At 39.8% G+C, this 27524-nt stretch overlaps 3 protein-coding genes across 7 annotated transcripts; 2 read left to right on the forward strand and 1 right to left on the reverse strand.

Moving 5' to 3' along the window:
- Positions 1–12591, forward strand: adat1 (adenosine deaminase tRNA specific 1). Of its 2 annotated transcripts, XM_044124863.1 has the most exons (9): positions 1–250; positions 782–850; positions 1031–1085; positions 1175–1305; positions 1577–2156; positions 2594–2739; positions 8364–8463; positions 8571–8657; positions 10801–12591. In XM_044124863.1, exons 1-9 carry the CDS (start codon positions 88–90, stop codon positions 10931–10933), a joined length of 1464 nt encoding a protein of 487 aa, XP_043980798.1. In that variant the 5' UTR covers positions 1–87; the 3' UTR covers positions 10934–12591. The 2 variants fall into 2 exon arrangements, 1 of the variants encoding a protein (XP_043980798.1); XR_006371335.1 differs by lacking the exons at positions 1–250; positions 782–850; positions 1031–1085; ... (2 more) ...; positions 2594–2739; positions 10801–12591 and adding an exon at positions 2750–6005.
- On the reverse strand, positions 11379–21507 carry gabarapl2 (GABA(A) receptor-associated protein like 2). 2 transcript variants are annotated; one of them, XM_044124867.1, is made up of 4 exons: positions 21310–21442; positions 20308–20363; positions 15887–16083; positions 11379–14697 (listed from the first exon to the last, which is right to left on the reverse strand). In XM_044124867.1, exons 1-4 carry the CDS (start codon positions 21341–21343, stop codon positions 14610–14612), a joined length of 375 nt encoding a protein of 124 aa, XP_043980802.1. In that variant the 5' UTR covers positions 21344–21442; the 3' UTR covers positions 11379–14609. The 2 variants fall into 2 exon arrangements, with proteins under 2 accessions (XP_043980802.1, XP_043980803.1); XM_044124868.1 differs by having other exon boundaries at positions 11960–14697; positions 15887–16059; positions 21310–21507.
- Positions 21412–27170, forward strand: tmem231 (transmembrane protein 231). Of its 3 annotated transcripts, none has more exons than XM_044124866.1 (8): positions 21412–21540; positions 22683–22860; positions 23717–23883; positions 24609–24737; positions 24856–24999; positions 25432–25513; positions 25609–25714; positions 26450–27164. In XM_044124866.1, exons 2-8 carry the CDS (start codon positions 22722–22724, stop codon positions 26610–26612), a joined length of 930 nt encoding a protein of 309 aa, XP_043980801.1. In that variant the 5' UTR covers positions 21412–21540; positions 22683–22721; the 3' UTR covers positions 26613–27164. The 3 variants fall into 3 exon arrangements, with proteins under 3 accessions (XP_043980801.1, XP_043980799.1, XP_043980800.1); XM_044124865.1 differs by lacking the exon at positions 21412–21540 and adding an exon at positions 22477–22556 and having other exon boundaries at positions 26450–27170; XM_044124864.1 differs by lacking the exon at positions 21412–21540 and having other exon boundaries at positions 22472–22860.
- The last annotated feature ends 354 nt before the right edge of the window (positions 27171–27524 follow it).

Genomic DNA, 27524 nt, shown 5'->3' on the forward strand with positions numbered 1-27524 from the left:
TTGGAGATGTTTTCAAATCGGTTCACGTGGTTCAGTCAACACGCTTCTAAACTAATACATGTCAAACAACAATTTGACCACATTTGAATGATTTTTCTCCTGTTTAATATGATAAATGCGGATGAAGTCGCCGAGTTGTGCTACGAGCGTTTCCGCCAGCTGCCCCGGAGAGGGAAGCCCGAACCCGGCAGAGAGTGGAGCCTGCTGGCCGCTGTGCTCCGGATCACCCGGAGACCAAACTCCGACTCAGGTTAGAGAGCAGAAACAACCACAACATCATGGTCTTATTGTACCAGTTAATAAATCCGTGTTTTTAAAAAACTATCTTAGTTTGTGAGAGCCTGGAATACTGTGCAGAATCCGATTGGCATACGGCTAATTAAATGCAAAATTTAATTTCTCAGAAGATGGAAATTATTTATTTAGTTAATTTCATAAGATCATAAGATTGGTGGGAAAAAAGGATTTGTGTTTGGAACATGGAGAAGAAACCCTCTGGAAAGTGGGAATGCTGAAGCAGGTAACTGAGAAAGAGACTTGTTGTAACATAGATGGAAAGCTTAGTGGAAGGAAAAAAACTTCCACAAAAGAAATAGTGGATTTGACAGGATTGTGAGGCATCAGCATATGCTTCATTTCTGACTGGAGCAAAGCAAATTTTAAAAAGGTGGTTTAAAATGTTTGCATAGTCGAGACTCGGGCCTTGTTGTTCAGCACAGCATAAACATTACATAAAAGTCTGGATCTCTGACATGTAAAATTAAATGTTTTTGTTTTCCAGTGGAGATGGAGGTCGTTTCCTTGGGAACTGGGACTAAGTGTATCGGGAAGGCAGCCATGAGTGCCGCTGGTCTGTGTGATCCAGTTTTTCCTTCGTCTCTCTGCCTCGCTTACATAATTTATCATTCAAATATTTGCTTTGGACGTTGCTTTAAAATGTTCTCAGCATTTTAGTGTCTTAAGGTCTGAATGCAGTGCAGCTTAAAGACGAGCTTTCTCCTTTTTAAATGAAAACCGTTCTCTGGATCAGGTGACGTGCTCAACGACAGCCATGCTGAAGTCATCGCCAGAAGAGGCTGCATCAGGTGAATATTTGAGCAGAATTTCTCTCTGTCATGTTTCTCCGTGGACGTTTTCTCCACCCTGAGCTCAGTGCGGATGAATTTCTGTGCAGGTATCTGATCCAGGAGCTTCACAGAGCCGTGAGCTCTCGCTACAGCTCACTGTTTCGCCCGGCGGATCAGAGAGGGAAGTGGAGGCTTCAGCCTGGAGTTTCCTTCTTGCTCTTCACCAGTCACACTCCCTGTGAGTCCAGTATGCTCCCACTGTGCTTAGAGCTTCTAAGTAAGCTAGGAAAGTGTCATTATTTGCATTATCTTCATCTTTAGCGACAGAACAACTACTAAAAGTGAGTTTGTAGTACAGTAAAATCCAGAATTTATTTCACCATTGAAATAAATTCTGACACTGACATTTTCTGCCGGTTAATCTTTAGGTTTCGTATGTTTTACTAGTTCGTCACCATGGAAACTCTCTGACCTGAAGGTTTCTGATGCTCTTGTTTTTTTATCCCCAGGTGGTGACGCGTCCATCATCCCCATGATGGACTCCCAGTCCCAGCCCTGTCCCACCGTCACATCTGTGAGCAGCTGTGGATGGAGGAGGAACTTGAAAAGGAAAGTCGAGGATCCCGGCGAAGGCGGGAGCTTGAAGCTGCCTCGACTCGCAGAGGAAGAGACAAAAGAAGAAGAAACTGACCCGTTTGAATCCCGGATTAAATCGCCTGACGGAGTCGCGTCTGTTCCTGCATCAGCGTCGGAGCTCAGACCAGGAGACTCCGCAGACTCGAGGCGGTCAGACGCTGAACTGGTCGGAGACGTTCACAGGACGGGCGCCAAGTGTGTCCCTGGAGGCCCGGCCGACCCGCTGCGGCCTGGGGCGGGCTACCACAGCACCGGGGTCCTCCGTGTGAAACCGGGTCGAGGAGAGCCGACTCTGTCCCTGTCCTGCAGCGACAAACTGGCCCGCTGGGGGGTGCTGGGCTTCCAGGGTGCGCTGCTGTCCCATTACCTGGAGGAGGCGCTGTACTTCGACACGGTGGTGGTGGGCAAGTGTCCGTACAGCCAGGAAGTCATGTACAGGGCGCTGGTCATGAGGTGCGTGGCCAGCAGAGACTCTTCCTCTTATTCTGCTGGAGGAAGGCCAAGTGCTTTTCTTTTTAAGGATTTTATTATTATTTTTAACAATATTTAAAACGTTTAGTGTAGAAGACTAACTAACTGCACCACATACAGAAAAATCAAATCAAATAGAGACTTTCAAACCCAGAAATATTGTATCAGCTTGCTGCTGCTTAGTTATGGCAGCATCATGCTGAGTGCTTATATAGTGATGCTGTACAGCTAGATGCCTGAAAAAGAGGACCCCAATGTCCTATTCAAAGCCCTGATGTCAACACTGTTTAAAAATTCTGGGCTGTGTTTAAGAGCCGCGTACGTAGCAGGAAACCAGCCTGCTAAAGCCTATCAGTTCCTCCAAGAACAGATACAGAACGTAGTTAAAGTCTTTGCGGATCATTTCCTTCTACTTGCAGGTGCTCCCGCGTTTCAGAGCTTCCTGCTGGTTTCTCTGTCTGTTCGCCGCTGCTGCTGCAGTCCAGCCTGGAGTTCCAGTTCAGCCAGAACCGAACCGAGCTCCAACACCAGGGCGGACAGGGACGCATCTCCCCGTGTGGAGCGGGTCAGTTCTCCCAACAAATACTATCTGAGATATTAGATAGTAACCGGAAAGAAATCCAAACTAATGACAGAAAAACCCAATGAATTAGTTTTTACACTTCATAGAATCTCTAGAATAAGAATAGACAAACAATTATCCATTATTTATCAATCATTACAGAATATGTGACTTACACTGTGGTAGTATAGTAAACAACAACCCTTCAGTTAATATTTCCATCTCCAATCAGTGAACTTTGTAACAGAAAATCAAAATATATAAAGTCAGCGGAAGTGATGTAAAACTCCACTCTGGAACGGCTCTAGCATCGTAAGTAGCAAGTTTAGTTTTAACTCCATAAATTTACTTACGGAACCATTAAACCGTTTCGGAAAGCCTTTTATTGTCTCACGCCAGATTTCTATGATTTATATTCAAGACGGTTTAAAATGAGTCGTTTTGTTAACAGTAAATTGGTGCTTCAGTGGAAGGAACATTAACGAGTTAAACTTTTCAGATCATTAATCACATGTATTTACGAATTAATGCTGACAGTCCTGAAATATATATTTCAAAGTAGGTTTTTCTTTATCAGGTTATCATTTAATAAAATATAGGCTATATCACTATGACTGCAGGGTCTATGCACCTTTTTGCTGCTTGAAGACAAACTGCATAGATAATTTCATTTCTTTTTTTCATTTTGGAAAATCATTGTTAATCTCATCTGATTTATCCTCTTAAATCAGAGCGATCAAAGTGTCGGATAATAGTAGATTAGATTAGATTCTTTCTCAAACTGGGATCCCTGGACCATAGTTTGGTACAGCTAGCTTACCAAAGGATTGTGTTAAAAAATAATAATGGATAATTGGGTTAAGACAATTTATACCACAGCAGATACAGAAAACTACAAATGAAACGATTCAATCCTATAAAAATCTATTGTCAATCTCTTTATGTTAAATAAATTTAAAAAATATGACATTATACAAATATTTAGTCATTATTCCATCTATAGTTTGAGTCATGCAGAACTGATGTGATCGTTTCCATAGCAACGATCAGAAGCAAGACCTTGCACCAGAGCTCCAGTGAGGTCATTGATGACCTCATAGACCTTCTATGATGACCTCATAGAAGGTCAATGACACTTTGAATGCGTGTAACTCAGTTCATCGTCAGTCAGGATCCAAACAGTTCAGTGAAACACAGCTTCGTATTGGACAAAGATTTTTAATATTTTAGAGATGCCTTACCCCTTAATTTTTCCTGTTGGTTGGGGACTTGGTTACCTGGTCACAACAGGAATGAAGAAATTGTTTGACCACTACCTGCCAGAAAAGGACTTGGACCAGGATGCCACTCAGGACGAGACTGCTTCATTTGGGAACGAACCTACAACGGTTCCCCAAGACCAAACTGACCCGGCTGGGTCAGTTTCTCTTGAAGACGAGCCAGTTTTCTTCGAAGACACTGAGATTAATTCGACGAAGATTTCAGAAGACAGTACAGAGGACGAGAGCACTTCATTTGGGAATGAACTTTCAACGGTTCCCCAACACCAAACTGACCCGGCTGGGTCAGTTTGTCTTGAAGACGAGCCAGTTGACTTCGAAGACACTGAGATTAATTCGACGGAGATTTCACAACGCAGTACAAAGGACGAGAGCACTTCCATTGGGAATGAACTTTCAACGGTTCCCCAAGACCAAACTGACCCGGCTGGGTCAGTTTGGTCTGTCAACCAGAAAGTCGACTGTGAAGCCTCTGCAGTGGATTTGACTAAGACATCGTCTCTCGACGCAACTCAGGATGTGAGTTCAGTCTTTGGGAACAATTTGCCCGTTGTTCCCAAAGAAAAAACTGACCCGGCTGGGAAAGTTTTTTCGGGGACTGAACTCGCAGAGAAACCTCTGATGCTCGACGGCACATTTTCCAGCTCCTCTGACATGAAGAGTTCCTCCGACGAGGAATTCATTTCAGAGGGACGAACACTTTACAATGAAAACAGAGTCCGAGATCTGTCTGTGAACCCATTGTTGAAGCGTAGGGTTACTGTAGATCCTGAATTAGACTGCACCCCAGAAGGGGAAGCTGGTTTGACGGACAGGATCAGCAATGAAACCCCACCAAATGATGGTTCTTCAACGTTTCCCAAAGACAAAACTACCCCGGCCGGGGTAGTGGTCTCTCAGGACAAGAGAAATGTCTTGGGAAACCAGTACTGCACTGTTCCTCAACAACAAACTGACCCGGATGGGAAAGTTGTACATGAGGAACAAAGCAGGTTGAGACAGACAGAGGGCGACATCTGTAGATTTGTAAACAGATTCAATAACAGCTGGATGAGTGCCGGTTTTCAGAGTGTTCTCCACCTGAGTGTCACCAGACGGTGTCTGGCCCAGAGACACCTGTTCAAAGAGGCTTCGTCAATCCCAAACTGTGCCTCTCTGATCCACACTGCCATCCACCAACCAGGATATTTGTTTTCCCCAGCAGAAATCTCCCCAGTTCTGATGGAACTGAGGGAGAGAGAACCGTCACCAGACGTGGGGAAACAATATGAAATATCTTGTTTACTGGAGTCGGTTCTTGTCTGGCTCGACTCATACGGTGGCAGCACAGATCGAGAAATGTACTGCACAAACACCTGCAGTGATTGTGGAACATCTTTCTCACAGATCCTAAATAACGGCCCTATTGTTGTGCTTCCGACCTCGACTACACTTAACGACACTGTTTCTTTATTTAACAACTGGATAAATATGTGGCGCCCACCTTCTTGTTCCAGTTGCAGGTCCGGCTTAGATCGTAAAAACATCCTGAGCAACAACCAAGTGATTGTTTTGTTTCTGCCACAGTGGGTCACTAGAAAATACCCAGTGGTTCCCAATCCAGTGATGGAGGTACCAGGAGAAAGTGGAACTGAGGTGTACTGTCTGTCGTCCGTCATCTGTAGAGATGCTGAATCAGCTAATTTCTACACCTATTTGATTCAGGGACGACAGACAGTAAAGGTGGTGGATGAGTATGTCCTCACTGCTGGTAAATCCTGCAGTGAGGACATGAATGTAAGGGGATTTATTTATGTCTATGAGAAGCGAGGGAATGTAGAAGAACCCCACAGTGACCACCTAAACACACCTAGTGTGACAGTTTCTCCTGGCCCTCCTCTCCAGAATGATGAAGAAAGTTCTGTAGAGGAGCCAGAACCTCCAAGTCTGGAAGAACAGAATAACGCAGAGGACGAAACAAGCGGCCATTTTGAGGAAGAAGAAAGTGAAGTGAGTCAGACAAATTTCCTCCCAGAAATTTTCTGGGAGGATTTTATGCCAGTTTTTTTGTTTTTGTTTAGTTTGTTGTGCTGGGTGTTTTTTCCTTGTCTTGTTTTTTACTGGGCCAGTAAATCAACACTTTTCTCCCTTGGCATTGGTTTGTTCTGTTTTTCTGTTTCTATATTGGGATTTTAAATAGAAGTATTGGAAACTTTTGTACCCTTAGTGAATGGGTACAAAAGTACCCATTCACTAAGGGTACTTTTGTGAAAATGGGTACTTTTCACAAAAGTACCCATTTTTGTGAAAATGGGTACTTTTCACAAAAGTACCCATTTTTGTGAAAATGGGTACTTTTTCACAAATGGGTTTTTTTACAGTAAAAAATCCATTTTACTGTAAAATCCATTTTACAGTAAAATCCAGTAAAATGGATTTTACAGTAAAATCCATTTTACAGTAAAATTGATTTTTTACTGTAAAAAAACCCATTTGTGAAAAAGTACCCATTTTTTTTATCTGAAGTTTCTCTCCAGGCGCTCTGACTTCCTCACAGTCTAAAATCACATTTGTCTAATTGGTCTCTCTAAATTCTCTTTAGGTGCAGATAAAAAATAAATTTTGTAATTAAACTTTATAAATAGTTTGCAGGTTTCTCTCCGGGTGCTCCGGCTTCCTGCCACAGTCTAAAAAGATTTAGTGAATGCAAATTGACACTTTTATAATATCAATACTATATACCTATATATAGATATAGATAGATCTATATCTATATTTAGATAGATATACATAGATATATATATATCTACATATAGATATAGATCTATAGCTATAGATGGATATAAATCTATATCTAGATATATCTAGATCTATATATATAGATCTGTAGATATATAAAGATCGATATAGATATATATCTATAGATCTATATTTATAGATCTATAATATAATATCTATGGATATAGACCTATATATATATATATATATATATATATATATATATATATATATATATATATTTCGGCCTGTCACAATAGCAAATTTTGCTGAGTGATTAATTGTCTCAAAAACTATTGCGATAGACGATAATATTGTTTGAAGACCTTTGTACACTGATTTAATGGAAATGACATAATAATGCATGAGATTTCCTGCCAAAGATAGAGACACTTTATTTTCAAAAGAACATTTAACACTGGAACTGATAAAATAAACAAAACAACCAAAAACAAAAATAAAATGGATTCTCAGTCTCCATTAGCAAAAATGTACTTGAATAAAAACACCAAAGTGTAAATAAATGCTAGATTCAACCAAAAGACTGCAGATTATAAAGTCTGTTTACCATATTGGCCTTCAGTAATCATTAGATTTAAATAGAGAAGATGGGCACATCCGACTACCTGATGCAATAGTTCACACTGCTGGGATGAATGAAGTACTTTTATTCTATTCTTCACATCAGTTCACACCTACATTGTTGCCCATTGTTGGACACCACACAGGATTTCTGTCGGCTAAAGTGGTCTCAGGTTTTGAAACAATCGGCCGACAGTTCTAAGATTGTGTAGTGTGCGCTGGACATTACATTAAGGGAATGAGGAAGGGAGGGTCAGTGGAGAGCAGCAGAGTTGAGCCTTTTTTCATTCAGTGTCATCAACAGAAAGAGAAAGAGGCCGGAAGAGATGATAATGGCGATAATTAAAATGACGTCAATAGTTTTAATTTATCGTATGATTAATTGATTTATCGTTTATCGTGACAGGCCTAGTAAGTACTAAAAGTTGTCAGAAGATGAAGGTTTTACACAAACTGGAGACGGACATCGACTCTGGAAATCTGATCAGTACATCTCTGGATTCTCCACATCGGCACAGGCAGAGGCTCCTGTGTTTAGAGCAGGATGACACCCGTTACAATCCTGCAAGAGTTACAGTGATTCAGATCAAAGCATATTTATGGGTCAGAATGGCGTAGTCAAAGTCCAGACCTAAACCTACTTTGAAATTTATGGCAAATGTTCACAGACGCTGTTTATCCAGTCTGACTGAGCCTGACCCAGAGTTTCAAATAAACTGCACAATTTATATTTGCAATAATGTAGTGTTTGTGTTAATAAAAATACATTTATTTTGTGTTCGGAAAGTAAAAAACTGACTTTATTTCAAAAAGATTGTAGAAATATTAACCTAGAAGAAAATTTATTTGGGCAGCACTATGCTTTGTTAGAATCTATACAAAATGCTATATACATTTTTGAACAATTATTTTCTATCTAAGGAAAAAAGATTTAAGTGTGGAAAAAAGTACATTTAATGCAGTTTTACTATTTCTTATTAGCTGAAATAATTGTCCCTCGCCTTTCAGCCATCAGCTGGTGTAATGTTGCAGATCAGCCACTAGATGTCACTGCCAACGGCTACAAACATGGCGTCACGAAGAAAGTCCTGGGAACACCGAAAGCTAGGTAGAAGCCTCATGTCTTACTGGCTCTTGATTTAAGTATTGTTTACTGTTATTGTGTCATTAAAGTTTCCTCCTGAGGTTTATCTTCATGTCGTTTTGTGTTTTAAGGTCTCTGTTGTGTAAACTGGAGCTTTTTCACTCGTTCCTGTCTCTCGTAGCGGCCACTGACCCTTCGGCTCTGCCCGACTCTCTCAGGTGACAAACAGACTTTCCATCCTGGAGAAATCTGGGATTTTTTTATTTTTATTTTATTAATGTTGTGCAATAAAAATTCCCCTTCATGTTTAAAATGAACTGAGCTTTGGATGATGTCTGGCACCAAGAAGTGTGTTAAAGTCCATTTAAATGTATTTAAAAAATATTTTTACACTGATTTAAATGTTTTTTCCTGTCTTAGCAACTTCTTTTTGCACTGCTCCTCATTTTGTTACTAAAGCCATCCTGATACTCAGATATTAAACTCTAAATATTATTTCGGTCAGAAATTTTGACCGAATACTTGTGCTTGTAATACAGTTAGTAAATGTCTGTGTTGAACTTTGACTATAATCATAGTCATATATGACAATATAATCATTTGGTCGCTTTTAAATCCGACTATCTTTGAATCTAGGCCAGTATTTAAGCCCTTAAAAGGCAAAACAGTAAAATTCAGTTTTTACTGACCAGATTTTATGTGATCATCTCCTTCAGTTTGCCCGAGGCTGTGCCTGTTCACACATTTCCCATATTTTTTGCTGGTGTTTTCTTATGATCATATCTATTTGGGTCAGTTTACACAAAGCTATTGTCAGATTGTTCCTTTCCGGCGGATCCCAGAATGTTCAAAGTTTTTTCTGTCACTAAATGAGGAAGTTTTTAAGTAAAAATTCAATACTTTTTATGCATTTTTAATTTTTTGAATAGTTTCATTATTGCTCCGAATCAATATGCATCCCCTAAAACAATAGGAACACAGGTTTCTGTTTGAATGTGTGTAACCAGACTCTCATTGTGTCCTGATTGCTGGGAATCTTTTCTGAAAGAGAAACAGAGGCTCCTTTGTTTCTCAGCGCTTTAGCACAGAACCTGATCCGCTGCTTTCTTCGCACAAGTCGCTCATTATTCCCCACCTGAAAACAAAAACTGCAGCTTCCAGTGACATGGTTACCTTACCAACGGGTCACCAGGAAGTTTTCTTTTCTTTGCAGTGACAAGAAGAAGGTGCAGATGAATTGTTGTTCTGATTATTTAGATCCAAACTGTGCAGCTGCATGAAAAGTGATCACTGGAGAATAAAGCAAATCACTGATTTATTGGTGTGTCTCAGTAAATGAGAATAGCATCAAAACTCATTTGTTTCAAAAATTTATCATGAAGGTAAAAAGTTGCAGCTTTTTCTTGTAATTTTAATGATGATGGAGAAACTGAAACTTTAGTTTGGTTTCTCAGACAATAGAAATATTGCAAAAGACCAATAGCATAATAAATATTAGCCAGGATACTTTAAAACATGTTAATTTTCTGTACAGTATAATTAGCCGCTTCTTCATTGCATTGTAATTCAAAACGGTTGAGGCTAACAGTAACTAGCTGCTAATATACCCTTGCTAACTAGCAAGGCGCATATTAGCAGCTGTATTAGCAGGAACTATCAGCTCCGGCTCCTGCAGTGGAAACGGAGGAAGGAGAAAAATTAGCTAGCCAGCTAAAACAAAAGCTAGCTAGTTAGTTACTAGCTTGCTATTTTATAATTGTCTTAAAACGTCTCATAAATGAGTTGGTGAAACCACCAGAAATCTTGTTTGCCATAGCAGAAAATTTCTGCATTAAAAATCCCATTTGAATCTAAGCTTTTAAATTTCATTAACTTGTAATCATAAAAAGTATAAATAGAAAATATTTTTATTTGAACATATTACTCTGGGTGTAAAGACCCTAATATGAATTTTATTTTATGAAATCAGTTACATTTGTGAATATCCGATTAGATAAACTCAGATTACTATGTGATTTCTCAAGTTGTTAAATCATAAAACTGCGGCGCTTGAGATGTAGCATTAGTGTGTTAGTGATGTTTGCTGTGAATTTCTCATTTTGGCAAAGCACATCTGACTGTCGTAAATAAGAGATCATGAGAAGAAACTTCAGCTACTTTATTCAGAAACATGTCCCAGTTTTACCAGAGGACAGGATCAGGTAGTCATACGCTACACAAACACTCCAGGTATTTCCTGCCTCATGTGGTCCCGTGATGGAAAATATTACTCATCTAGCACCTTCCACCATTTTTATTCCCGTTCAATACTTGAAATACAGGCGCACAAAGAGTCCAACCCTCGTTCTTCTGTTTGCTCAGGTCAGCAGAGCTGCACACCTACTGGGACCATAAGCGGGCCTCCCAGTCGTACCAGCAGGCCTGGCAGCAGCTGCGTCTGCAGGCCTTCCCTCTGTGGCCTCGCAGCGACAGAAACCTCCTCCTGTTTCGCTGAAAGCCGACTCCGCAGCAGGAATGTCCTCGTCAGGCTCGATGAAAAAACGGCTTTGTTGCAGCGCATAGCCGGAGGGTCACGTGCCGAAACAGCCGTCGGCCAGCAGAAAACTCTGATTTCAGACCGAGGATGGCAGAACCAGAGACAAAGCGTCGCTTTCCGCTGTTGGCTCAGCTGCTCTGCGGCTCAGAACCCACAGCAGGACGGCCCGCTCCGTCCCGCTGATGTCCACATGTGGCTGCTTTATTTTCACGTTGCGAGAGCTCTCTGAAAACACAGCTGGGAGGAACCCGCCTGCACCTTTCACTTTGCTGCATTAATTATCAAACTCTCCTTGTGTTTCTCCCACAGAACTTGAGATCGACCTTTATGTTCTTTTCTTTTCTTTTTTTTTTTTTGCCAAACGGAGTTTCTTTCTTATTGCTGAGTCATGGACTCTGACCTGACCTGAGGCTGGTGAGGTCAGCAGAGTTTAGATGCTCTAGGAGTTATTTTAGTTGGTTGGCTGCTCCGGGTCTCTCAGCGTGGTTCCCTGCTGCCCCAAAGCCTCACAAACGGCTTCGTATTCGTTTCCAGACTAGTAGCAGTCATTGACGTCTTACCTGTTCTTGGATTTCCTTAGATTGGACTAGGGCTGTTGTAAACAGATATTTTAGTAATCAAGTCATCTATCGATTAGTCTTACGATTAATCGAGTTATCGGATAAAAAAAATTATAAAATAAAGTATTGGTAAATCTGGCATAACAGCGGTTTTACTATCGGATATCAATATCAGTCCAGTTTTTCCTTTTTGAGCGTCCCTAACAGTTACTTTTTTGTAGTTTAGGAAACTAACCTGTAACAATAATAGTTCACTTTTTAAGTTAACCTGAAGAAAAGTTACGCAAAGATCTGAAATCCTATTCAATTTAATAATGGTAATGGCCCCCAAATAAGCCAAAAATAAAGCCAAACTGCGTTAAAAACTGAATCTACCTGGCCAGGTGCTGCCAATTAAACGCGTTGATTGATTAATTGTCATCAGGTGTTTGGTAACCAAACGCCAAGACGGAAAGACATCAGCAGTAACCCTAGGGAAGGATCTGTTGATGGTGCAGATCAAAATGGGAAGATGACAGGATGCTTTGCAAACATCTGAACTCCGTCATCCAGACAGAAAGAAACAAGAATCTGGGAACTTCAACGGACTAAACTGAAGAGTCGGGCGTCGTTTCATCACATCGACGTGAAAATCTGATAATAGTCACCCAAACTAGCAATGTTGTAACTCATCATAGACATACAGAGTTAAAAACAACCAAACAACCATTAAGAAGACAGACTTCCAAATCAGCTTATTATTTTTATTGATCACTTCATTTGGCTACATACATTTTACAAATGTGGAAAATCCCTTCACATCTGCAACGTGTAACTAATAACGATGGAAGAACAATGGACAACACTCCTCCTCGTTCAGTCAGTATTTTTCAACGGCGGCTTCATTTTTGTGAGGCTCAGCTATGATTTCTCAGCACCAAAACAAACTACAGCTGTTAAAATGTCAGCCAGCTTCGTCTGAGAGAAGAGAGGTTTATAAACCAGAGAAATCATGTCTCTAGCAAGATCATTAAAAACTATTTCTCTGTGACTGCATGATTGGTGATTTCTGCTGTAAAGTATACAAATAAATAAATAAATCAGCAACATGTTGTGACAAATCCCATTTTAAAAAATCTCTTTTCTGCTGATCTTTGGGTGCTTCTTGTCAAGCTAAAATGGCACAAAAAAATAAGAAATAATCTGAAGGTATGTGATTATTAGCGTAGAGTTTACTCTTCAGTAACAGAAGTGTAGAAATACGAGGAGAAAGTGTAAAAAAAATGAACACGTATAATGACTGCATGCGAGCTGTTTAGTATGGCTTCAATTTCCCCCTCAATAGTCAAAAATCAGAACTTTTCTCTCGTGTCTCTAAACAACATTTCATGGCCAGAAGTCACTTGTTTGAAGCTTTTAGAGCTCTCAGCAGTTTAAGATTTTAGGTCACAAATTTGTTTTCTTCTGCTTCGAAATGTCCTTTTAGGGTATGTCTGCTCTATATGTCTACCACAGAACCGTACCAGGCTCCAAGCTGTGACCAGAGCGGTACCGCTGGTGGTTCTTGGGTTGCCGTTATCGGTACCCGGAGATCATTTTATAGTGTCAAACAATAACAAGGTAAATGTAAAGCCAATTAACTTTGCTGGTGGATGGTTAGTGATCTGTTTTAATTAATTAAAATATATATATATTAAAAAAAATAATTAAAAAAATCTACTGCCGTTTTAGTGACACATTTTAAATGTTTATTTCTGTTGCTTTAATGATCATGGCTGGCAAACAAAATACATTTCCAATCTTTCTTATGAGAAATAAATAAATGATTGAACCTGCACCGTTAATTCTGACCTAATGGGCAAAAAAGCTTAAAAAGTCAAATTTTCCACTTTTTTAAAACAAAAAATGATTAGAGTTGTACATCATGAAGAAAAGCATTGAAAGATTAGCAAAAAAGGGTTGTATGATCACTTTTAAACTCCTGACCAACAGGTTTTGGGCCAAAATCCCAGCAAAGTATCACAAAGGCTTGAAAGTTTCATCAAACCTTTGAACATCATCATGATAGTTTAGCATACAAGTTTAAGAAAAATAAACTTTGTGTTATTAGAGTGAATGTGCCTATAACAACTTAAAGTGCTTAACAAATACTATCTGCGAAAAACAAACTTCTGTCAGACTGACAAATGCAAAAATTAAACAAACAAAAAATAAAACTAACGGTTAACAAAAGAAAATTGAAAGCAAATTTGAGTCTTCCATTATTTTTTTTCTTATCCTACATATTCTGAGACACTTCATTAAAATCCTTCCAAATAAATTATGGATTTATAATCTAATGGTGCAGAAAGATCCAAACACGGATCAGAAGGGAGCAGTAGCTAACCTCGCCCTCTCTTTGCTCGTATGTAGCAGGAATAAAAGTAGCATTTATCATTATTACTGTTTCTTCGCTTTTCTGTCGTGTCTTAAATGACTGAGATTCTGCAGAACAATATGCTTTCTTCCTGCCGGCAGACAAATATCACAGTTCAGCACAGCTAGCTTCAAGTAACGTTTGAATCCTCATGCGCTCTGGATCCTGAATCAACAATCACAATGTGCAAATATAAACCAGCCAAACTGAGGAAGCACTGACACCCGTTTAACCAGCCATCAGGCCACTTTTCATCCACTTGAGTCTAAAGCGCCAAAGACCACTGTTTCCTTCATGCTTTGGATGAACACAAAAGAACAGAAACAAAGCAAACATGGGAGGGAGGACGGAGGTTGTTTTCCTGCTTTTATATACTATTTTTCATTCAGGTGCGTCTGACGTGTGTATCGGATTCAACGGCAGTGTTTCAGATTTCTCTGTCCTTAACAGTCGAGTATTTTCTCTGTGTGTCTAATCATCCAAACTAGACCCAAAGCAATGGAGCATTTTGTTTTTGTTTTTGTTTAACCCAATAGATTTAGATATTTCAGTATCGAAAACTGAAGTGTGTGTGGGCGTTACTGGAGTACCACAAGTGAAGGCCCATGTTGCTGTCAGGCCGTGTGTGTGTGTGTGTGTGTGTGTGTGTGAGGGAGAAGGCTGGATGCTCGGTGAGGCGTTAACCGAACGTGTTTTCTCCGCTGTACGCCACGTACAGAAAGCCGTCCTCGTCCTTCTCCTTGTCGTACAGCTGGCCCATCGTCAGACTGCGGCACAAAACAGAAACGTGACCCGAGGTTGTCGCCGCTGTCGAGAGCGGTCCGCCTCATCACGCCTCATCTGAACGCGTCGCAGCGGGCAGATTATAAAAAAATGATCAAGAACTGATATAAACAGGACAGATTTCATGGAGATCGTGAGTTTGGTTTATTTATGCTTCATCTGAGGAAAGAGTGGCATTATGGGAAGTGGACTGGGTTAGAAACAATCTCATGATGACAATTTCCCAGATTTATGATGGTGGATTTTGTCACTTGTAGTTGTAGCTATGCAGGGAAACTGAAAATCAACCAAAAATTCAGCAAAAATAAAAAAAAAGTGCTACATATATGGTTTAAGCTGAGCGGCGTCACACTGAGCAAAAGAGGTAAAAGAGTGTCATGAAAGGCCACTCAGTAAAAAAGTTAAGATTTTGCAAATGACCAAAAATGAAAGATCTGTGTAAAAAAGGGTGGCCTGTAAATCTCATAGAGCTAAACCAGAGGAAGGAATGGGCCAAAATCCCAGCAAAGTATCACAAAGGCTTGAAAGTTACCTAAAACCTTTGAACATCATCATGTAGTTTAGCATACAAGTTTAAGAAAAACTGTGGTAATGCACGTAAACAGCTGGATTGTACTAACAGGCTCTCAAGCATTTACCAGACAAAAATAAAAGTACTAATTCTAACTCAAAACAGGTGAAGATTAATCATCTCTAATGTCGCAAAATCGGTAAAAAGAAAAAAAACCCAATCTGATGTGTGTTTTAGTACAGCTTTTAAGTAAACATCTGGTTGTGACGATGTGGGAACAAGTGCTTAAAGAGGTGAAATGGTAAACATTACACCTTTTAAAACGTTGTCAGTTTAGGATTAAATGAACTGAGGCCTAATCCTCGCACAAAAAAGCCAGATGATTGTTGGACCTTCCAGCTCTGTAGTTGAACAGATGGGTGGATAAACACTCTGCAAATACGACATGCGGATGCAAGAGAAAACCTTTCACTAGTTTAGCTATGATACCCACTCAATTTGCATAATTAACAACCTTAAAGGATTTGAGAGTTGATTTGACACGTGGACATAAACAACATTCGTTAAAACCTGCTTTAATCACGTCGTCTCGTCACTGTCGTCTACTAGAAATAACACGACCACTCATTTACCCACCGTGGGGTCACCTGTGTGGCTCTCACCTGGACTGGGGGACTGTTTTGTCTACAAAGAGGAAGATGGCTTTCTCCGAAGGCAGCTGGATGCGTTTCCTGATGATCCACATGAACTGGGCCACCGTGATGTCCGACGGCACCAGGTACTTCCTCTTATCGATGTCGACTATCTGGGAGCCGGAGACCTTCTCCACGATCACCTGGAGGCCAAACAGGAAGCCGCCCTGAGAGGTCAGACGCGCACTCCAACAAGAAGATTATTCAGAAGGGTTTTTTTTTTTTATCCGTCTGCCTTCCTAAAGTGTTTTGTTCTGCTGGCTGTCAGTGGAAGTTCCTGGAACAAGATGTCACAGTTTGGCCCTAGGCAAAGCATTGCCTTTTGATCCCTGTGAAAACTGAAGTTATTCCTGCATTAGCCTTCTTAATCTTTGCTCCTCCTAAAATGACGTCAAGGAGGCATAAAAGTTGAGCCAAGATCAACAACCAGAAGGCGCCTGACCATTTGTCATCAACGGGTCATGTACAATCTTTTCATGTGGCTGACGTTTTGTGTCACAGCAGCTGTTTGGTAGATCCTTGTTCTGTTACAAAAGAAGCAAACAAACCTGTCCAAATCTGCACTGAGAGAATCTGAGACAAAAGTCACTTAATTAAACTAATTAAATACACGGAAAAATGTAAGTGGATTTTCTCTATATTTGAGTATAATGTCTAATTTAAACGCATTAACACTAAGAAGCGGGGCGCTCTAAGGTGATATTTGAAGAATGGCAATCACCATAAATGCTGCAGCCTTTTAAATATTTTCTGATTAAATTGGAATATTCTTTTTTCATGGCAGAATTATGCACTAAATTTGAGAAAAATTAGACGCAGAAATTGATGCCGTTTTCTTAAAGCTGTGAGAAGAACTGCGTCTCACTGTAAAAGATACGAGGAGGAAACTAAGATCCCAAAAGAGAATATTTTATTCATTATATTCCTTTATCCCATTGCGAATAAATCTATAAAATCCAGTATCTGAAGGTTCTCTAAATAGAAGTTTAATTTTTATGACTAACTAATTCAACCAACTTTGTAAACTGTTGGGCAAGTGCAGCTGCTGATTTGTTCTGTGTTTGAGGGTGAAATTTGAATTTCAATCAGCTGTGATGCCCAGGCCTGTTTTCCGAATCTCCCGTTTAATGTTCCTGATTGTTCTCTAACTTCCTTGTGAAGTTGTCAGGAAGACGTATTAGCACCGGGTTTAAATATGCAGGACTATGTAAAGTTGCAGCGTTTTATCTGTGCAGCACGATGCAAAGTTGGCAAGAGATTAATTTAGCTGCAGCGAACAAGTGAGAGACGTTTTCCAGAATAGAGCAGGACGGAAAGCAAAAGGTGCCAAAATTCAACATGTATCAAATTTAAATACATATTTAGCCTGGACACATTAAATATTGAATAATTATATGTAATTTGTAAGATATATGTGGAAATAATTACATGAAGTAAGTGTTAATTACATGAAGTTTTATGGATTTTTGTTTTATTTAATTATATTATTTCACAGTCTTATTGTGACATATTATGAAATTATATTGTCCGTCCACCAGAACTAGTGGGCGGGGCTAACACTGCGACGTGATTGACTTAAATTATTTCATGGTAAACTGTAGAATCCGAAATATATATCAACCAAATTTGAGACATTTACAGGTAATTTTCACACATTGTAAAGTTTTAATAATTAATTTCAATATTTAATTATTTTACTGCTTATTGTGGATATTAGTGACTCAGTAATATATTATTATATTTTCATATTCTACAGTTTTTATTTTTATGATCACAAACATTTATTGGTTTAATTTATTGGTAAAACTTCTGACCCTTAAGAGAAGAACCCGTTCACTGTGAATTTTGTCCTCTAAGACAAGTATTTCCAGGATTCTGGAAAGTTTTTCCTCATCTGGTTCAAATATCTGTTTGAAGAAATGTTCTTGCTTGTTACATATACATTTCTTTTAAGCGCATATATCCAGAATGCTGCTGCTCGCGTTCTCACTAAAACTAGGAAGATAGAGCACATAACACCAATTTTAAAGTCCCTCCACTGTCTCCCTGTAGCTCAAAGAATAGACTTTAAAATACTGTTAGTTTATAAATCACTGAATGGTTTAGCACCACAATACATTAAAGATTTGCTGCTGTTGTATCAACCTTCCAGAACTCTCAGGTCTTCTGGTTCTGGTTCTGCTCTGCATCCCCAGAACCAGAACCAAACGAGGAGAAGCAGCATTTAGCATCTATGCACCAAAAATCTGGAACAAACTTCCAGAAAACTATAAAACAGCTGAAACACTGACTTCCTTTAAATCTCAACTGAAAACCCACTTGTTTAGAGTTGTATTTGAAACGTAACGTAACGGAACCTGATTTAATGTTGTGTTTTGATAATTGATTCTACGTTGCATTGTGTTTTTGTGTTTGATTTGATGTAAAGCCCTTTGAAATGCCTTGCTGCTGAAATGTGCTATACAAATAAAGTTTGATTGATTGATTGATTGATATAAATGGTAAACCCCTTTCCTGCATCATCCTGTTTTACTCAAAAAGCACACGGCTTGATGGCCACATATTTCTTCCCCTGCTTTTTTCAGGCAATGGCCTCCTAAACCTGTCAAGCAGAGGAGGATCAGAATCTCTGACCAAGTTCGACCGTGAAGAGCAGGACCGCGCTCGTTGTCTTTTTTTTTTAGGTCAGTCTCTATTTCTGGGTGAAAACTGAGGGAATGAGGCGAGTCTAAGCTGACAGCAGGAGTGACATGTTCAGTGTAAAACACTCTGAGCTGAAACTCTGCTGAGTCACGGTCGGAGGAGCCGCCAGGGAGCTTCAGCGGCTCTTCTGGGAGATTCTTCACTTAGAGAGGAGATATTGGGACAGATCCGTGTCACACTAGTAGGATTATCTCTCCTCTATGGCCTGGAAACACCTCAGGATCCCACTGGAAGAGCTGCATCTGCGTTACAGCCGGTACCATGCATATCTGTTTGCATTGCCATCAGTCTGATTCATTCAAGATTGATGAGCAGCAAACGCTGTGCGGCTCATCTCACAGTCACCATGCAGTGACGATTCAGTGCAATATATCAGGATAAATGAAGGTGATGAGACTTTGTCACTTAACGACAATAATTATTGCATGTTCTGAGTAAATCGCACTGGTGGGACAATATAAATGTGTATTTGCAATGTGTCACATGCTGATGTAAATATGACAATTACAGTTAAATCTATTTTTGCACATCTAATGAGACATGCAGCAATGCAACAAAATTAGATTTTTATAAGCCATAGAGAATACAAATAAGTTAAGCTGTTATTTAGAAAAAAACACTCATAAATCGGAAAATGTAAACTTGGTGACCATCGCATCATCTAAAAACTAGTTTGAGGTTTTCCCTCGGTGTATTATAAGCCTGGCGGGCCACCAGGCTTCACTTATGCCCCTACCAGGCTTAGCATCGTTAACTTATCTTAGTTTTTGTTTTTTTTAATTATTGCCTTTTTTTAAGACTTCTTTGTTGGTGTTTACGAAGTAATCTTCCAGTCTTCCAATAAGGCATAAAAATCAAGTGATGTTTTCAAATTTCCGGTCAACTTTAAACATTTTTTTAACTCAAAAACACAGCAGGCGGCTGGATGCAGGACTGCCGTAGCACCCGAGCGCCGGGCTTAGCAAAAAACCTCAAGCTTTTTTGCTAAAATGTTAACAATGGGAAAGAAAAATGATACTAAATGTTTTTGTTAAAATGTTAACAATAGGAAAGAAAAATGATACTAAATGTATCAAATGTGTTTTCTTAAACTTGTGGCTTGAATTTGCAGGTTTTGGTAGGAGCCGGATGGGCGGTAACCCAGAGCGGCATGGACACCACGGGACAAAGCAATCAGGTCAGGGAGAACATCCTGGAGAAGTTTAGAGCAGGATTAAATTATCAAACAGTTTCCCAATCCTGGAATATCTCACAGAGATATCTGAACACTGACAGTACAGCAACCAGGACGTGAAAATCCAACTAAACTGAAACAGTGAATCAGAGAAGCGACTGAACCTCATGGTAACTCTGGAGGAACTGCAGAGATTGAAAAAAGTTTTGACCAGCAGTTGAGAACTCCACAAATATGGCCTACATGGCTAATCGCACTGGGGCCAAATTGAAAGAAAGCAACAGTAAGTCATGTTAAGTGATGCCAATCATACTTCTTTGTGTCCTAAATAAAATAAGATAATTTTATTAGTCTCCTATAGGAGAAATTTGTCTTTTTTAGCCACACCGTTACCTAAAAAAAGAAGTGATAAATAGCTATCCCCTGCCTCTGCTTTTATTTGTTGACTCTGTCACTTCATCTGAACCACGGCGGCCTTAAAATAAAAGAGCACCTCCCCTCCCCCACCACTCACCGGTACTCTGTCCGGGTATTTGTTGCGTATTTTGGCTGACTCCACACATCGGTGCTCTGGGGGGAGAGACAGCAAACAAACAGGAAGTCAGAGATTAAAGGGATGAGTGAGGCCTCTTGGGATTCTTGCTCTGCTGCTCTGCAGCCGGGCCCGGTTGGATAGAGAGCTCAGCAACCAAGCACAACACGACAAGCAGAGAGATAAGCCGATGCTTGCTCATGCACACAAGTACAGTATTTTCTGAATCTGGCACCTTTTCTCAGGCATATCCAGGGCTGTCATGGAGCCCAGAAGCTGCCAGAAAATGAGCTGAGGTCAGGAAGGTGGTAAAATGTGGAAGGACTCATTTAGGTGCGGGCCTTCATTAGCCTAGATAGAGGGGCTAATTTGGGATGCTCCTCTAAAGAAAGGCGCTTGGAGGTTATCTAAAGAGAGTTTCAAAATAAAAGCTGAGTTCAGAAACATTAATAGTCATATATTCAATAATTTGTTACAGAAATCACAGCATAAAGTCAAGTGTGTGTAAAACACAAATTCTGGCATCTGGGTACAGGTAAATCTAATTTTGCTAAGTAACATTGCGGGTCAACACCCTTTAAAAGTTGATCAACTCGCTAATTTCAGTAATTAAACTTGATAATATAAATAAAACAAACACCTGCACACAAGAGAATATTTTAAGGTGCAATCAGCTGATTAATTTGTTTTCTAAGCCCCTATCCTGCAGCAAAGACACGTTATCAGAGGTGGATACAGCCGAAGCGTCAGCCATTATTGATTTACAGCATTCATCTGCAGGTTGCAAAGGAGAAAAAAAACCGTGCATTAATGCGCCAATGAGGGTAAATCGAAAAAAAACCCAGGAAAAAAAACATGAAAGCGGGAACTGCAAAGCAGAAAGGAAAGAAGGAATCAAGACGCGTGACAAAACAAGAATCAGCTCCGGTTTTATAACAATCCAATCCCCTTTTCTTTTTCTTTTTTTGTTCTTTCTCTTTTTACCGAGGGAATGGTCCTCTTTAAACATCCATTTCATCTTTGCAGGATCCCCGCACTGAGGCGTGACAGTACGAGCTTCTGGATCCGCTGAGAATGCTGGTGGAAAAAAAATCCAAACAAACGCGAGCAAAACAAAACGTCAACAAGAAGTCTCTGCCTTTCAGCCGTTCGTCTAACACAGGGTGACGTCATCGTCTGACAGAGCGCTGCTGCCTTCAGGTGCACTCTCAGACAGTGAGTATTTGCGCCCTCACACGTCCATCTCAGTAAAATAGAAGATCGTCATATATGAAATGTATATAAACATACATTATTATAGGGAAGCCTGCTGACTTGAGAGTTGTCCAGAAGGCAATCGTAGATGCCCTCCAGGAAAATTGTTTGTGTCAAAACTTATTTATTCAAAGTTGAGTGGATGGAAAAACTACAGTAGAAAATGGCGATTTTAATCCCACTGTGAATCTATAAATTATTGTTAACAAAAAGATGAGATGCCAGAGCCAATGATGCATGTAAGCTGAAGGATGCTAATAAAGATGTGTGGTATTTGAGTAGGCTCACCGCCTACATGCCATGCAGTGTTTGGGTAGTTCTTCTTTGTCAGGGCTAAGGAAGCCCTGACAAAGTATTAAATCCATGCAGATTTTTCTTTAGCAAGTGGAAAAATCTGCTGGCAATCATGAACTCAAATTTTCTGAGGTTGTCATTAGTTTTAGGATTTTTGGGTCATTTATAATCCAAATTAATCAAAAGACACATTTGAAGTGTCACTCTCTGTGTAACAAATCTAATATGGTTTCTGGTAATGAAGGAATTAGTCAAATTAATCAAATGTTCCAGCTTTGTTTGCAAATCTGCCCTGACAGTGTAGGGCAACCAGACCCACTATATCGTTTGCCTAAACTGTAACGCCATACAATGTTGAAAAAACAAACAAAAATAAAACGACATGGAGAACAATCAAAAATAAACTTAAAATTGTAGAGATTATAAGAAGATAAACAGCAATAGATAAATAAATACATGAACAAAATAACATCGTATGATATCTTATGAAAATTGTGCTACAAGAACTTCCCAATATAAAGTTTTACTCTTTTCAACTTATGTGTAGATGATTTTAAAATAAGCTCCAGCAGTACTTGAACGCACCCTGACTGCTAAAAGTGGCAGCCATGGAAACCATTTGACGCTAGACATGGCGCGGTGGCTGCTAATACGCTAAAGTAAAGCTAGCACTGCTGGCATCTGTAAGCGCCACATTTTGTCAATATTACGCACGTAAAGTCGTTGGAGACAGCTAGATGGACATTACCTAACAGGAGCAATATGTTATTCACCTCAATTTGTTTTGTGTGAATGTTTGCTCACTTTAGATCCCTCGGTTAGCATCTCTGCTAGCTTTAGCGTCACCGATGGCTTTCTATGAAGTGTACTCTCATCCGGCTCTGGTCCGGTACCGAACCAGCGTTTGTACAAAGGCCACCCTGTTCCTGGTGGTTGTTCTTTGCCTCACATACATCGCGCCTCTGCTGGTCGCTTATAGAAGCCAAGGTACAGTGGTGTTTTTATGCTGCTCTTGTCCCTATGTGTTATTCGCTGATTATACTCTGCCGTAACTGCTGGGAACAAAGATTTAAAAAAATGGTTTAGGTGTAGAACTGGAGTTGCAAACCCCTATTAAAAGGTAGCATAACATGGACTTGCAAAGTTGCATGTGACTACTTCAAGACTACTTCATCAAACTAAAGGTTTTTGGCCAAATAAAAACTAGCACAGCCTATCAGAACAATCACCTCAGATGTCAAATGTGGCAAAATTGTTGTGACAGCTATATCCGGGTAATCTGAGAACAAATATACTCAAAACAGGAGCAAATCCACAACACAATCGCTGAAAAACAAAATTAAGACATTTCTAGTGTCCTAGTCAAAGTTCAGAAAATGTGAAACTAATGTGAAAGAAACCTCAGTGAATTGGAGAAAAGTTAAATAAGAGTGTGCCAACATTTTACTGCAACAATGTGAGCATTAGATGGCTGTAAGTGTGGCATCATGAGATGCACTCAGGTGTTTCTTTCAGTTTGTCCATTTTTGATTAACTTTTGTTTAATAAATGATGATTACACTCTGCAATTTGTAGATTTTTAGGTCAAGTTTTTTAAATTTCATGCCTCAGAGTGACTGTTAAACCGATTATAAATACCAATTAAATGTAGGTTTCATCTGTTTATTGAAAAGTCTTGGATATAACTTGCTGAATTTGCAGACTGCATCTTCTAAGGTTCTTTTAAGAGTGCACGTATGAAGGACAAATTATAAAATATTGTCATAAAATAAATGCTTAAACTGTAGTGAAATGTACAGCCGGACAATGCATTTTCAGTTCTGAGCTGTCGTTTCTGTTTCAGGTTTCTGGATTAAGAGAAAAACTTATGAAGAACAGCCAGTGGTGAGATTCCAGTACCAAACCCTGCTGTTCGCAGCCACCAGTTTACAAGGAGACTACGTTGCCTGGAGCACGTTTCCTCATCTCAACAACATGCTTGGGACCAACCTAAGGATTCCCGCCGTCTCTGTAAGAACAAAACACTGGGTGGCTTTACTGATAATGTCGCAACTTCAACAGCTTTTACAAAGGATACAGTGGTATCTTTTCCTGTGCGATGTTTCTGTTGTGCACTAAAGTTTAGTATTAATTTTATGACCTTAAAAGAGGAAGGCATCAACCACATGCAAAGCTTCAATAATTTGAGTGTCTGCTTTTGTTTTTTTAATGCTCCTCAAAGTCACTTTTGCACCATCTTCATCGATGGAGCGACCACGTGTTGCTCCATCACTACTTACTTTCCTCTCAGGACAGGTTTGGATCTAAATCTGATGAGTTCACCAAATTGCTTTTTGACCATTGACCAAAGTTGCTTTTAGAGATTGTTTTCTTTATTCGCTGCTGTGTTTCTATAAAAAACTGAGTTAGCCCACTTTCTTGGAGGAGGAGGGATGTTTACTATCTACATGGCATGTCCAGAGAGACTTTCTTCTTCAGACTTTCCAGACAGACAAGGTTTCTTCAGAGGAAATAACTCTATTCCGCTCATCTTCAAGTGCTCTGTGCAGAATATAAATCTACACTTTATGTTTTTCTTTTAAACAGCTGGCTTATCTGTTGCCCTTCTTGACATCAGTCAGTGTTTAAAATTACATTCCTTCTTCAGTCTCCGTCTTATCGTGTTCAGGTTAGGAAACTGTACCATACTTAGCCAAATGCTATTTCTTCTATTTCTTTATGCATCTACATCGTAGGTGAGAGAAGAGGACCAGAACCAAGATGGGAAGTTGGACCTTTTGACATTTCAGCTGCAGCTTCCTCTGAAATCTGATGAACATGTATACAGTATTCAGCTGCTGCTCACCTTCAGCTACCAGCTCTTTGTACGTATTCTTTATGTAAATTAGATCTTTTTTTTTTTTCCCCTAATATGTTGTAAAAAAATAAATAAAATAAGGATGCCGCAGAGATTATTCTTACATTATCCCTTTTCTTCTCCAGCGGAAGGCCACTGTAGTGATGCAGAGCCTTGCGTTTGTGCAGCACTCGTCTCCGGTGCCCGGAGCGAAGATGTTCATCAGTGGAGACCTGAGGCTGCAGCAGAGGATTCCTCTGCCTCACAAGGGGCTCCACAAGATTTACAACGTAAGAGAGCATACACACACACACACACACACATGCACACACACTCCTGGGGTGCTAGCACTTTAAATACAGCAGTCTGTCTTTTAGAGACAAACTTTCAAATTGGACACATAAACCCAAAATTTACTGAAAAAGATTACTGTAAATATAGACAATAACTGGCATGTGAAGAATCGGTGCTGACACTTTAAGTTGTGCTAGAAAGTCTGAGAATGCTTATCATGTAGCGTTTTACTACTGAATGATGTCAGGAGTCATGTCATCTAATTACCTGGCGATGCCACCAGTCAGGACCCCTGGGGCAGATTTAGACGTCCCATCTCCCTTCAAATTAAATATGGTTGGCTTATGTTTCGTGCATTAGCCACATTCTGCACTTGTTCAGAATCAGGCTCTCAGGTGTCATCCAGTCTCCTCTGTTTGGTTGCAAAGGTCTCAGTGATCGACGGCGCCAGCCTTTTTGCAAGTTCATATGACCTGATCAACATCATGAGGAGCTACCAGGAGAGAAACTGTAAGTTAGCAAAGGGAGTCATTTTGTTTGCTTGCCGTCTCTGCGCACTGGGATTGAAACGTATTATTTTCTTCACTGCGTTCTCTGACCTTTAGTATCGACGGTGCTGTCCAGTCCAGTACTGGTCTGGATTGTGGGTCGAGCTGATGGCTCCCCCTTTGAGCTGAATGCTGAAATCCGTTATCCTTTGGAGATCATCAGATATCCTTTAACAAGAACAGTGACTGGATTGAGCCTACACTTTATATTGAGTCTCTACAATTTTTTTAATTCCAGCTATTATAATTTAAAATGCCATAAAACAGAAAACAGGAATAATAAAAAAAAATAATGTTACACAAAAACCCCATCATTGAATTTGTTTTTACTTACTTGTACTATATATCAGTGGTCCCCAACCACCGGGCCGCGGACCGGTACCGGTCCGTGGACCAATTGGTACCGGGCCGCGCAAGAAATAATTAAATATGTCCGTTCTATGTATTGAGTATGGAGGAGCTTTTATTTTGAAAATCGTACACCGGATGCCGAGGTTTCAGTCATGCGCTAGCTCACAACGTGCGCACCCAACCCCCCCCCCCCCCCCCCCCTCCTCTTCGACCTTCACAACGCACGCACGAACCCCCCACCCCCACCCCCAAGGCTTGGCCCGGTCCGCTGTACTAAAAAGGTTGGAGACCACTGCTATATATGAACATCTTACACAGTTATGTAAGGAATGCTGAAAAGCAACAAGTTTAATTAAGAAATATCCCCTAAAAACAGTAATGACACATGTAAATATTTGTAAATATTAACTTGTTCTGACCTTCTAGTTCAGACCAGGTGAATCAGTAACACTGAGGCATGTTGGGAATCTGGACTGAAGAACATATCGAAAGCCAATTAAAGATTCTGCTGACAGAGCTACGTTTGCACCTTAACCTCTCCCTCCACCTATCGACCCGGCTTCTGGGAAACCATCAAGTTTGCCTGGATCCAGTATGTCAGCATCCTCCTAATCTTCCTTTGGGTCTTTGAACGCATCAAGAGATTTGTTTTCCAGAACCAGGTCATCAGAACCGTACCCACACCTGCGGGAAAACCTCACTTTTCCTGATGCAGGGGTAGTATGTTTTCTATAGGTGTAGACTATATGAAATTTTCTCACATAGCTCCATATTTTTGATATTGTTTTTTTTTTTGTTTTTTTTTACTTCATAATCTGACTAAATGTTAAAGGAGAGAGTTGATCCGTTCAGGACATTTCATAGCATTGTTACAAGAACACATACACAAGTAAAGAAGATTTTCTCCTGAAAGGCTTTTTTCCGGTAACAGCACACAGATGACTCTCATTGAACACCCTTTAGATTCATTTCAGAACATAAAACTTATGGACGCAGGACAGAAAGTTGTTTCTGTTTGTGCTGATTAATCAGATTAGACTTTTCTTTGTAAAGGGAAACTTACAAGAAAAGCACATTTATTGTCTGATAGAGTCCTATAGTTTTTCTGCGTAGTAACCTAATAAACCTTTTTCCTAGAAGATAATTATTCTTCTTTTTCTGCTGTTTTATAGCATTTGAAGTGTAAGGATTTTGTGAATTGTCTTTATTTTTGCAACTGTTTAAAACAGTTTGTGATATAAATAAAATTAATTATTTTGTACAGTAAATGCGGAAGCTTTGGTTTCTTTCTTTGTCTTTTCTCATTCGTTCAAATAAATTTTTTGTATATTTGCATGAAACTTGGTGTTTAAGAGTTGAATATTTTTCCAGGTAACTTCATAAAGGATAGTTATAACTTTTTTGTAATTCTTTAAACAATCATTTAATAATGACAAGATAACTTGTTTTTTAAACTGTAAAGTTAAACATTTTGTTTCCACAAGTATTTGGAAATTGGAACTTTTGCTCATTTTGTCTTCACCTCACTTCCTTTCTTCCTTCCATCCATCCATCCATCCATCCATCCATCCATCCATCCATCCATCCATCCATCCATCCATCCATCCATTCATCTTGTCAAG

Source organism: Gambusia affinis, linkage group LG08 (genome assembly GCF_019740435.1).
Source record: "Gambusia affinis linkage group LG08, SWU_Gaff_1.0, whole genome shotgun sequence".
Lineage (NCBI taxonomy): Eukaryota > Metazoa > Chordata > Actinopteri > Cyprinodontiformes > Poeciliidae > Gambusia > Gambusia affinis.

Coding starts and splice junctions, on each gene's coding strand:
- tmem231 (XM_044124866.1), top strand. CDS start 22,722: ATGGCTTTCTATGAAGTGTACTCTCATCCGGCTCTGGTCCGGTACCGA. Junction 25,514..25,608: donor GAGCTACCAGGAGAGAAACT/GTAAGTTAGCAA, acceptor TCTGACCTTTAG/TATCGACGGTGCTGTCCAGT. Junction 25,715..26,449: donor TATCCTTTGGAGATCATCAG/ATATCCTTTAAC, acceptor CTCTCCCTCCAC/CTATCGACCCGGCTTCTGGG.
- gabarapl2 (XM_044124867.1), bottom strand. CDS start 21,343: ATGAAATGGATGTTTAAAGAGGACCATTCCCTCG. Junction 20,364..21,309: donor TAAAGAGGACCATTCCCTCG/GTAAAAAGAGAA, acceptor CTCTCCCCCCAG/AGCACCGATGTGTGGAGTCA. Junction 16,084..20,307: donor AATACCCGGACAGAGTACCG/GTGAGTGGTGGG, acceptor CTGACCTCTCAG/GGCGGCTTCCTGTTTGGCCT.
- adat1 (XM_044124863.1), top strand. CDS start 88: ATGATTTTTCTCCTGTTTAATATGATAAATGCGGATGAAGTCGCCGAG. Junction 251..781: donor GAGACCAAACTCCGACTCAG/GTTAGAGAGCAG, acceptor TTTGTTTTCCAG/TGGAGATGGAGGTCGTTTCC. Junction 2,157..2,593: donor TACAGGGCGCTGGTCATGAG/GTGCGTGGCCAG, acceptor TTCTACTTGCAG/GTGCTCCCGCGTTTCAGAGC.